The sequence below is a fragment of the Leptodactylus fuscus genome, chromosome 8, assembly GCF_031893055.1.
Source record: "Leptodactylus fuscus isolate aLepFus1 chromosome 8, aLepFus1.hap2, whole genome shotgun sequence".
Classification (NCBI taxonomy): domain Eukaryota; kingdom Metazoa; phylum Chordata; class Amphibia; order Anura; family Leptodactylidae; genus Leptodactylus; species Leptodactylus fuscus.
Genome location: NC_134272.1, coordinates 23,417,090 through 23,429,679, shown reverse-complemented (window position 1 = coordinate 23,429,679; position 12,590 = coordinate 23,417,090). Strand labels below are relative to the sequence as shown.

The following is a 12,590-nucleotide window of genomic DNA, read 5'->3' as shown; positions in this document are numbered from 1 at the left end:
GCTTGCAAAAGTTTTCATACCCCTTGAAGTTTTTCACGTTTTGACTCCTTACAACCACAAACTTAAATGTATTTTATCAAGATTTTCAGTGATAACCAACACAATTGTGAAGTGGAAGGAAAATGATACATGGTTTTCAAAATTTGAATAAAATAAAAATCTTAAAAGTGTGACGTGCAAGAGTCTTCAGCCCCCTATATCAATACTATGCAGAGCCACCTTTCGCTGCAATTCCAGTTACCAGTCTTTTGGGCTCTGTCTCTACCAGCTTTGAACATCTAGAGACTGAGATTTTTTCCCATTCTTCTTTGCAAAACATCTCAAGCTAAGCCAGATTGGATGGAGACGTCTGTGAACAGTAATTTTCATGTCTTGCCCCAGATGCTCAATGGGATTTAGGTCTGGACTGTGACGGGGCCTCTCAAACACATGAATATTCTTTGATCTTAATCCATTCTACTGTATCTCTTGTATGTTTGGGGTCATTGTCTTGCTGGAAGGTGAATCTCCTTCCCAATCAAGTCTTTTGCAGCCTCCAACAGATTTTCATCCAGGATTGCCCTATATTTAGCTCCATCCATCTTCCCATCAATTCTGAGCAGTTTCCCTGCTAATAAAAGTCTCCCCCTAGTATGATGCTGCCCCCTATGTGTCACACTGGGGATGGTGTGTTCAGGGGATGAGCAGTGTTACTTTTCCGCCACACGGAGCGCTTTGCATTTAAGTCATAAGTGTTCAACTTTGGTCTAATCTGACCAGAGCACCTTCTAGCACGTTTGCTGTGGCCGCTATATGGCTTATGGAAAACTGAATAACGCACTTCTTATGTCTTTCTTTCAACAATGGCTTACTTCTTGCCACTCTTCCATAAACGCCAGATTTGTGGAGTGCACATCATAGTTGTCCTGTAAAAAGATTCTCCCACCTGTGATGTAGATTTCTGCAGCTCCTCCACAGTGACCATGGGCCTCTTGGCTGCTTCTCTGACCAGTGCTCTCCTTACTCAATCTGTCAGTTTAGGTGGACGGCCATGTCTTGGTAGGTTTGCAATTGTAGAATACTTTTTCCATTTTTGGATGATGGATTGAACAGTCCTCCTTGGGATGCTCAAAGCTTGGGATATATTTTTATAACCTATCCCTACTTTAAACGTATCCACAACTTCATCTCTGATTTGTCTGGTGAGTTCCTTGGTCTTCATGATGTTGTTTGTTCATTAGTCTTCTCTAAGAAACCATTGAAGCCTTCACAGAATGGGTGTATTTATACTGAGACTAAATTACACACAGCCGGACTCTATTAACTCATTAAGTGACTTCTGAAGACAATTGTGTGCACTGGATTTTATTTAGGGGTATCAGAGTACAGGGGACTGAAGACTTTTGCATGTCACACTTTTCAGATTTGTATTTAATTAGAATTTTGACAACCAGGTATCATTTTCCTTCCACTTCACAATTTTGTGCTATTTTGTGTTGGTCGATCACTTAAAGTCTCAATGTTTAGGTCCGTGGTTGTAAAGTGACAAAATGTGAAAACGTTCAAGGGGTGTGAATACTTCTTCAAGACACTGTATTAGACTGTACTAAACATAGAACCATGGATCTGGTGTCAAAGACAAGATTCTTAGGTCATGTTATAACATCAAGATGATAATTCTACAGCTCTTATGTTCTGACTGTGTATTCAATTAGTATCTCAGGAAAGTTAGAACTGAAGTATTGATGTCATATGAAAGCTGGAATCTCATTTTTCTTTTGAGGCCATGGCTCTACATGTTAGAAGTGACCACCCCCCACCAGTCTTAACTTTTCTGCATTACACCTGTACTCACCAACAGTGGCGTAACTAAAGTCTTGTGGGCCCCGGTGCAATCTTTTGTCTGGGGCCCCCTACCTCATCTCTACAGCTAATTCTGGATAGTGATGGTTACGGGTGCTAAGGAGTTTAATCCACCTTAGTGTGGTTAGGGGTAATCTGTGGGGCTCCTTGGTTTATGGGTCACATGGAAACTGCAATCTCAATACTTATGCCCGAAGGCTCCTGGACCCCGGTTCGACTACACCCTCTGCACCCCCCCAAAATTACACCCCTGCTCTCCAAAAGTCATAAGCAGTGAAGATTTCTAATACCAATATAAATTCAAGGGACAAAAGGTGGATTTCAATGGAGGTCCTAAACTAAATTACAAAATGTATTAATGCCATGAATGCTGGCCAGAAAATCAAACGTTTCAAAGTTTCAGTAAGCTTTAAGTGAAAGCTATGACTCCGATTTGAACCCTGAACATCAGTCCCTAAGGGCTTACAGATTAGTCAGATGTTAATTGGGCATTAACATCGAGTAACGACTTTCACAAAGCCAAATATGTAAATACTAAGTGCAGTAGGGTGGATTCACACGTGGCAGAATTTATTGCAGAAATAGAACTGTTCCATTTTCCGAATTGGTGTTACAGAAATCTTGCTTGCCAAGGAAACAACATGATTCAGATTAATTGAAAGGATTATCAGTTGCAAAAATTCAGTGTAGACTACAAAACCCAAGACATGGTACATGGTAACATATTTCCGTGTTCTATCCGATTGCCATACACAAAAAAGGGATGCTGTCTTCTTCAGCACCTACCAATGTATCTGTGAATCAAAACAAAATCCTTGCAGATGGTTTTTGCCCTTGGCAGGATTCGAACCCAAGACTCCAACGCTGCCGTGCTAACCACTGAGCCACCGTGTGGCCCCTTCAAAGGCTGTTTTTTCCCTCCCTTTAATACCTTTTTTTAAACCTTCAATACCTTAGTCAATTACATTAAAATAGTGTCCCCACCATATAGGACTGGATCTTATAATATACTGCAATATAGTATATCAATCTTATAAGCCCAGAGACCCCCTTTAATGACCAGTAAGTGTCACAACTCTGCAGAGGAGGAGGATGATCAGTATCTCTGTTACCTCTGCATGGAGATTCAGAGATAACAGTCTTGGGAGCATGCTGCTTGTCTTATCTGTCATCATACAGTGTATCATTTGCAGGCTGTGTTGCTTTCCCTCTTCCCTCCGGAGCGCTACTGCGCGCACTCCGACGCCATTTTTGTTAATGGAAGTTCGGAGCGCCCGCAGGAAGATAAGAAGATGGAGGTGTGGAAGAGCAAGCCCGGGAGGACGTCACTGGAAGAAGACATCAGCAGAAGGCGGGATCAAAGATGACGTCAACCAGTGCATGAACCGGCCAGCGTGCATAGTAAGTATAATTTGCATATTGGTTTTTAGGGTATTAGTTTAAAATGGGGGGGTTTAAAATAAGATTAGCGGTGACTGAATAACCTTTTTAAATGTGGGGCTCATACGGCATAATTTTGCTGATAGAGCCCCTTTAATGTATATCAATGCATAAGAAAGTGCTTAGAAAGAAAGTGAACAAGCTCGCATGTTTAACAGCATTGGCATATGCGTGAGCTAGCTTGCTTTTGTTTTTTTTGCTAAGAACTCCCTTAGGCACTGTCATATACTTAGAATATGAAGCAATCTGTGGCAGATGAAGTTTGATCTGTCACCAAAATGTTACACCATGTATGTCTGGACTGCAAGTTTCAATTCAACGCGACATCATATTTTCATAACATCGACAAGTTTCTTTCTACTAATGTATACAGGGTGGTACCTTTCTCGGGCACCACCAATTTATCGTGGTGCTGTGCATCCTTATCTGCATTTCACCTACCGGACACTGAGGCAGGGGACACTGGACTCCAAGTATTATAGTGACCTATGGTGTTCGGAGTCCCTTCTTCCCCATGGGACTACTGTCCAATAATGAACTGTGATCATGTCTTTAGTATAGGGCATTAGCCATGCAGGGAGGCAGAGGCTCCTAGCATCACAGAATACAAGTGTTAGGACGGGCCATGGCCTCCTCTGTGCTTTGCGGAGGCTCCTGGCCTGCTCTATGTCGAGTGCCGGAATGTCGCAACCATGTCCACATCAATTCTTCACATGCCATCTTTCTTTCACTATAGAAGTAGTTTGTCCAAGATTCCTCTCCGCCTCTATACAAATAAATTATAGCCCTGTCTCTGGAAATTTGGGACCTTTGATGGGTATGAAAGTCACTCTAGGGGAATGGGCGAAATCTAACTTCATACATGCCTTATAAAATCCTTATTTATGATAAGATATTACATTTTTTAATATACGGTAGTTTCAAGTGAATGTCCAATGGAAAGTTACCGACCATTTAACTACACTCACCATTTGGGCCATTGGCACAGAGGGTTTTATTGATGATTTGCTTTGGGAATAGGAGAGCTTCATTAAGACTGAAACCTAGAAAAATAAAGGAAGACGTTACAACATATAAATCATGGTTCTTATATTTTCATTTCACATCAACCTTACTGTTTCATCTAAAATTAAAGGGGCTGTGCTATCAATGCAATGGCAATTGGCAAGAAGTAAGCTCGAAGTACAGTCCTATGAAAAAGTTTGGGCACCCCTATTAATCTTAATCATTTTTAGTTCTAAAAATTTTGGTGTTTGCAACAGCCATTTCAGTTTGATATATCTAATAACTGATGGACACAGTAATATTTCAGGATTGAAATGAGGTTTATTGTACTAACAGAAAATGTGCAATATGCATTAAACCAAAATTTGACTACTGCAAAAGTATGGGCACCCTTATCATTTTATTGATTTGAATACTCCTAACTACTTTTTACTGACTTACTGAAGCACAAAATTGGTTTTGTAACCTCACTGAGCTTTGAACTTCATAACCAGGTGTATCCAATCATGAGAAAAGATATTTAAGGTGGCCAATTGAAAGTTGTTCTCCTATTTGAATCTCCTCTGAAGAGTGGCATCATGGGCTACTCAAAACAACTCTCAAATGATCTGAAAACAAAGATTGTTCAACATAGTTATTCAGGGGAAGGATACAAAAAGTTGTCTCAGAGATTTAATCTGTCAGTTTCCACTGTGAGGAACATAGTAAGGAAATGGAAGACCACAGGGACAGTTCTTGTTAAGCCCAGAAGTGGCAGGCCAAGAAAAATATCAGAAAGGCAGAGAAGAAGAATGGTGAGAACAGTCAAGGACAATCCACAGACCACCTCCAAAGAGCTGCAGCATCATCTTGCTGCAGATGGTGTCACTGTGCATCAGTCAACAATAGAGTGCACTTTGCACAATCAGAAGCTGTATTAGAGAGTGATGAGAAAGAAGCTGTTTCTGCAAGCACGCCACAAACAGAGTCACCTGAGGTATGCAAATGCACATTTGGACAAGCCAGCTTCATTTTGGAAGAAGGTCCTGTGGACTGATGAAACAAAGATTGAGTTGTTTGGTCATACAAAAAGGCGTTATGCATGGCATCCAAAAAAAACAGCATTACACGAAAAACACTTGCTACCCACTGTAAAATTTGGTGGAGGTTCCATCATGCTTTGGGGCTGTGTGGCCAATGCCTTCACCAGGAATCTTGTTAAAGTTGAGGGTCGCATGGATTCCACTCAGTATCAGCAGATTCTTGAGAATAATGTTCAAGAATCAGTGACGAAGTTGAAGTTACGCCGGGGATGGATATTTCAGCAAGACAATAATCCAAAACACTGCTCCGAATCGACTCAGACATTCATGCAGAGGAACAATTACAATGTTCTGGAATGGCCATCCCAGTCCCCAGACCTGAATATCATTGAACATCTGTGGGATGATTGGAAGCGGGCTGTCCATGCTCGGCGACCATCTAACTTAACTGAACTTGAATTATTTTGTAAAGAGGGATGGTCCAAAATCCCTTCATCCAGGATCCAGGAACTGATTAAGAGCTACAGGAAGCGACTAGAGGCTGTTATCTTTGCAAAAGGAGGATGTACTAAATATTAATGTCACTTTTCTGTTGAGGTGCCCATACTTTTGCACCGGTCAAATTTTGGTTTGATGCATATTGCACATTTTCTGTTAGTACAATAAACCTCATTTCAATCCTGAAATATTACTGTGTCCATCAGTTATTAGATATATCAAACTGAAATGGCTGTTGCAAACACCAAAATATTTAGAACTAAAAATGATTAAGATTAATAGGGGTGCCCAAACTTTTTCATAGGACTGTATATAAGCACGGGAGAGTAACTTTGTAAAATAATATGATAAAAATATGTTTCCTTACAGAAATATTGCTATTATTTGCTTGTTATACCACCGTCTGGTATTTAAGATGTAGAATACAGTACAGCTTCTGATGCATCCTTATTAAAAGAAGTAGCGATCATTTAGACTGGGCATAAACTTTCTTTTTGCTTCTTGCAGAGAAAGCCCAGCGTATTAAGAACAGCAGCATGTCGACATCCTGATACAGACTTCAAGCTCCAAGTGGGACAATATATTGTTGGTGCCACATAGAATGGGGCATTATACTGTGGAGACCACAATGAGGGGAACATTATACTGTGCGGTCCAGAAGAGTCCTCCCAATATCTGGAGTTGGAAAGGATTTTTTTTTGTCCCTGTCTTCAGATCAACATGGTAGGTTTATAGTTTGGGTCAGATGGACTTATGTCTTTATCCAGGCTTATTAACCTTGTTTCTAAGTAAACATCTACAATATTTTTGTTAGAGTCCGGGCCGGAGCCTCCGCTGTGATGCACGTAGGCTGCCAACCTGCTCTGTTTTCAGCGTCATGCCTGGCGCATCCGATCCCCAGAGGGGGGAGAACCAAAACCTCCACAATAGTCTGCGGTGGTTGCTTGTCTCCTTCTAGGACCAGAACTGGTGCTTCCAGGGTCCGGGGGTCAGCGGCGGGCCGGAGGCTATTTAGGCCTCATTTTGGCTCTGGCCTGTTTTCTCTGGGAATCAGCTCACCTGCACTCCTACTCCTGCCTGTCTGCCTTTTCCTTGCCTTCCTGTTTTGTTCCTGTTTTTGGCCTTCGTGTATGACCCTGCTTGCCTCCTAGACCAGCTCACTTTGACCTGTGATTTGGATACCTCGTGACCTCCTGTGTACCACCCTGGCTTGTTTGTCTACATCCGTACTATCCCTGGATACTGCGTGACCTCCTGTGTACTGAGCCGGCCTGTACGACTTTTCTGCAGTGCTTCCGCCATCCCCTGGCAATCATCAATATGGTACTCAATTCTGCTGACCTGTTTCTCCTGTTTCTTCACCCACCTAGGTAAGTGGTTTTCGGGTTTTCTGGTTCCACTACAACTTGGGGTGCGCTGTGTGTGTGATACTCTCTGGGCGGCTGTGATTCTGGGTCCCTGAATTTATAAAGTCCAACTCCACCATCAGGAGCTTTGGTGAAGACCTCTGGGGCCTGGTTCTGCTCCAGTTTGGAGAGCGTTGGATGCTTAGTGCTGTTTTGCCTCAGTGTGCGGGGGTCTCTGGTTGCCCAGGACTAACTGTCCATATTATATTGCACTAGGTACCTAACAATTCTTTATTAAAGTATCCTCCACAGGATTGCAAGCTATAGGGGAAGGAACATCACACCACCTTCTGCCAAAATATGCTAGCCAAGAAAGCGTGTGATGACTCAGCAAGCGATGGCAGGATACAAAAATATTATGCAATGTAAATCATAAGCAAAACTCCGAGAGAAAATTCTACCAAACTCAATAAATCACAGAAAAGGAAACTAGAACTGTTACTTTCGTGTCTATGCCCAGACCCAGAATCTGGACTGCAGACTGCACCGCTAAGGGAACAGGGAAAGGAGACTTTCCCCGACGCTACGGCGGTTAGCTAGGCCCTGCCTGCGGGTGGTGGTCCGCTGTTCCCAAGCTAGCCTTGGAGCCGACAACTCCTGGCTCTCTAACACGAAGGCCTAGCCAACAGATAGGGTGAGAGCTACAAGAGAGTTAGGGACTGGGGATACTAAGGTGGTGACCCCTACAGAAACCAAGGTGCAGCTCAGACAAAACAAACAGGATGGGATGTGCTGGGCAACACACACGCAGCACAACACAATACGCAGCAAGAGAATGAGGTGAGGGACAGTGGAGAGGTGAGGAAAGGGTTAACACAGGACTGGGGCAAAACAAACTGGAACCTAAACCTCACAAATAACAGATAGTGCCAGGCAAACAGAACTGAAGGACAGGGTAGAGTAGAAGTGTGGAGGGACAAACCAGACTCACACACAAGGCAACACTCACACCGCTTCCAAGTCAGTTGTAATTCTACAAAACAATCCTCCTCCAAGATCCACGAAAACCAGCAACTAGTGAAGCCAGCCCTCCTCCTAATAAAGGCCCCAGAATCGTTCCATAGGATAATGGTAACAACCACTGTTCCCAATAGCAGTTCCCAATTCAGCCAGAATTAATGCCAGCGCACTCAGGAGGACAGGCAGCAACCAACGGTTGTTTTTTTTATATGGCACCTGCTATATTGCTGTCTGTCCTCCTGAGCCCTGAGCATACCTCCCAACCGTCCCGATTTCCGCGGAACATTCACAATTTTGGTAACGTGTCCCGCGGTCCTGGTTGGAGGGAGGTATGTCCCGATTTCAACTCAGATCTGCGTCCGAAGGACAGAGGCAGATGGGGGCAGAGATGGAGGGACATGAAACTATGGGCAGAGATGGGGGACATGAATCTGGGGGCAGAGATGTGGGGACATGAATCTGGGGGCAGAGATGGAGGGACATGAATCTGGGGGCAGAGATGGGGGGACATGAATCTGGGGACAGAGATGGAGGGACATGAATCTGGGGGCAGAGATGGGGGGACATGAATCTGGGGACAGAGATGGAGGGACATGAATCTGGGGGCAGAGATGGGGGGACATGAATCTGGGGGCAGAGAAGGGGGACATGAATCTGGGGCAGAGATGGAGGGACATGAATCTGGGGGCAGAGATGGGGGGACATGAATCTGGGGGCAGAGATGGGGGGACATGAATCTGGGGGCAGAGATGGGGGACATGAATCTGGGGCCAGAGATGGAGGGACATGAATCTGGGGGCAGAGATGGGGGGACATGAATCTGGGGCAGAGATGGGAGAACATTAATCTGGGGGCAGAGATGGGGGACATGAATCTGGAGGCAGAGATGGGGGGACATGAACCTGAGGGCAGAGATGGGGGAATATGAATCTGGGGGCAGAGATAGGGGGGACATGAATCTGGGGGCAGATGAAGGGTGTATATGAAACTGGGGGAGAGATAGGTGGGGGACATATCATTTACGGGTGACTGTAGGAGGATTATACTGTGTGGGAGCACGTGAAAAATTAATGAGAATGGGTGGAGTCAACATAAAAGTGGGCGTAGCCAAATTTGCCGCTGCGTGTGCCGCACATTTTGTCCCTCTTTCTACTTTTCAAAAGTTGGGAGGTATGCCTGAGTGCCAGGTCGGCCCATCACTTTCCTCAGCACCAATCACGCTGTATGTTACACTGTGTGAAGTAACATACAGCGTGATTGGCTTATCACCACAACCTAATCTGCATGTCATTACTACTGGTGGTACTGTTTGGCCATCAGGTCGCCCATCATTGACGGAGCCTTGCCCAGCTCACTAGCTGTTCCGCTCAGCAGCTTCCAGGGCTTAGAGGGAACATTGGTAACAACCAACACCTGAGGTTCGATCCAAAGAACCTCAAGTAAATTGTGAAGGCTGATACTCAACGCCCAAACAGATGGCCCAATGGCAAGGAAACCACCAGAAGACCCCAGACCACTGGATCAGAACCCTGACCAAACCCCACCAGAAAAACACACAATTTTGATACAAGTCTTCAGGTCGTGACACTTATTAATAGACTTAACTTTTATTGTAGATTCTCATAAAAGACTTTAATAATCCACACCCAAATAATGTCAGCACGAGAAAATAAAATACATATGTTTGTGCATTGGCCATATGTAATCCTCGATCAGGTGCAGTGTATATAGGATACACCCGAGGATGAATTAATCATGAGCGTCTTACATAACCTATACACCTGCACCTCCTATATGACGTAAATCCTCCTTATATGCATGCTGCATTAGCCATTACTATGTGTTGGGGTTAGTTCTATCATAAGGTTTATCCTGTTACACCCTCATTGACACACAAACACTATTAAATGTTATGACGCAGATATGATGCAGACTTGTATACCAACATGTCCCTGCGTACAATCAGTCTCAGTCACCATAGAGCAGATAAAAAAGCCCCAATTCCATATACACAGTAATCTTTTACAGATCGTATATGCTAATACAACTTATATAAGTCTCAACGCGTTTCCCCCCAAGACAACCCACTCTTGGGGATCCTTAGGAGACACAACTAAAGTGTCCCGATAGAAAGTGTTTGTGCAACATGGAGGGTGTGACAGAATAAAGCTTATGCCATAGTACTAACCCCTAAGGAGGATTGGAATTAGAATATGTCATATAAGAGGAGTAGGAGTATAGTTCATGTAGGGCTAGGTTAACACTAGTGCTCTTTGGCCCGTTCGGGGTTTTTGTTCCTGAATCTGCTTAGAAAACGCCTTTGTCGTGATTTTGTCAGATTGTGGTGGGAAGTCCGGGAACTACAAAAGATATTACACAGGGGGACTTAGAAATCCAGTTTTGACAGAAGGGCTATCACGCTCCCCTGCTTTATGGTAAAGTGGGAAAAGGAGGTCACCGATAGCTCCCTTAACCCCATTGAATGAGAAACAAGCTACTCTGGAGAAACCTATGTCTACTCTCCTAGCTAGCAGAAAAAAGAAGCGAGCGGCTCCCATTGAAGTCAATGGGAGCCATTTTGGCAGGCGGATTTTGAGGCGGATTCCACGTCAAAATTCCCTGCCAAAAAACTCTTTGTGAACTAGCCCCTAGACCATCTGTCTTAAGATTCATTGTTAGGAAAATGAATTACTGATGAAAATTATTCATTGTTAGGCATGTCTTAATATGTGATGTAATAAATCCATAAGATAAAGTACAATAATATTTTAGTGCTGGAGCTTTCTATCTATCTATTGTATCTATCTATCTACAGTATCTCCTATCTATCTATCTATCTATCTATCTATCTATCTATCTATCATCTACAGTATCTATCTATCTATCTATCTATCTATCTATCTATCTATCTATCTCCTATCTATCTATCTATCTATCTATCTATCTATCTATCTCCTATCTATCTATCTATCTATCTATCTATCTATCTATCTCCTATCTATCTATCTATCTATCTATCTATCTATCTATCTATCTATCTATCTTCTATCTATCTATCTATCTTCTATCTATCTATCTATCTATCTATCTACCTACAGTCCTATGAAAAAGTTTGGGCACCCCTATTAATCTTAATCATTTTTAGTTCTAAATATTTTGGTGTTTGCAACAGCCATTTCAGTTTGATATATCTAATAAAACAGAAAATGCGCAATATGCATTAAACCAAAATTTGACCGGTGCAAAAATATGGGCACCTCAACAGAAAAGTGACATTAATATTTAGTACATCCTCCTTTTGCAAAGATAACAGCCTCTAGTCGCTTCCTGTAGCTTTTAATCAGTTCCTGGATCCTGGATGAAGGTATTTTGGACCATTTCTTTCTACAAAACAATTCAAGTTCAGTTAAGTTTGATGGTCGCCGAACATGGACAGCCCGCTCTCAAATGATCTGAAAACAAAGATTGTTCAACATAGTTGTTCAGGGGAAGGATACAAAACGTTGTCTCAGAGATTTAACCTGTCAGTTTCCACTGTGAGGAACATAGTAAGGAAATGGAAGACCACAGGGACAGTTCTTGTTAAGCCCAGAAGTGGCAGGCCAAGAAAAATATCAGAAAGGCAGAGAAGAAGAATGGTGACAACAGTCAAGGACAATCCACAGACCACCTCCAAAGAGCTGCAGCATCATCTTGCTGCAGATGGTGTCACTGTGCATCGGTCAACTATACAGCGCACTTTGCACAAATAGAAGCTGTATGGGAGAGTGATGAGAAAGAAGCCGTTTCTGCACGTACGCCACAAATAGAGTTGCCTGAGGTATGAAAAAGCACATTTGGACAAGGCAGCTTCATTTTGGAAACAAAAATTGAGTTGTTTGGTTATAAAAAAAGGCGTTATGCATGGCGTCCAAAAAGAAACAGCATTCCAAGAAAAACACATGCTACCCACTGTAAAATTTGGTGGAGGTTCCATCATGCTTTGGGGCTGTGTGGCCAATGCCGGCATCGGGAATCTTGTTAAAGTTGAGAGTCGCATGGATTCCACTCAGTATCAGCAGATTCTTGAGAATAATGTTCAAGAATCAGTGACAAAGTTGAAGTTACGCCGGGGATGGATATTTCAGCAAGACAATGATCCAAAACACCGCTCCAAATCCTCAGGCATTCATGCAGAGGAACAATTACAATGTTCTGGAATGGCCATCCCAGTCCCCAGACCTGAATATCATTGAACATCTGTGGGATGATTTGAAGCGGGCTGTCCATGCTCGGCGACCATCTAACTTAACTGAACTTGAATTGTTTGTCCAAAATACCTTTATCCAGGATCCAGGAACTGATTAAAAGCTACAGGAAGCGACTAGAGGCTGTTATCTTTGCAAAAGGAGGATATAGTAAATATTAATGTCACTTT

General features: G+C 43.1%; 1 protein-coding gene across 1 annotated transcript in view; it reads right to left on the bottom strand.

The window, feature by feature from the left end:
• Window positions 1-12,590, bottom strand: part of MREG (melanoregulin) — a 48,591-nt gene that overhangs the window by 15,247 nt on the left and 20,754 nt on the right. Inside the window, exon 2 of the mRNA XM_075284403.1 lies at window positions 4,251-4,325. Within this exon, the coding sequence (XP_075140504.1) occupies window positions 4,251-4,325 (75 nt within the window). The remainder of the gene's footprint in view (window positions 1-4,250; window positions 4,326-12,590) is intronic.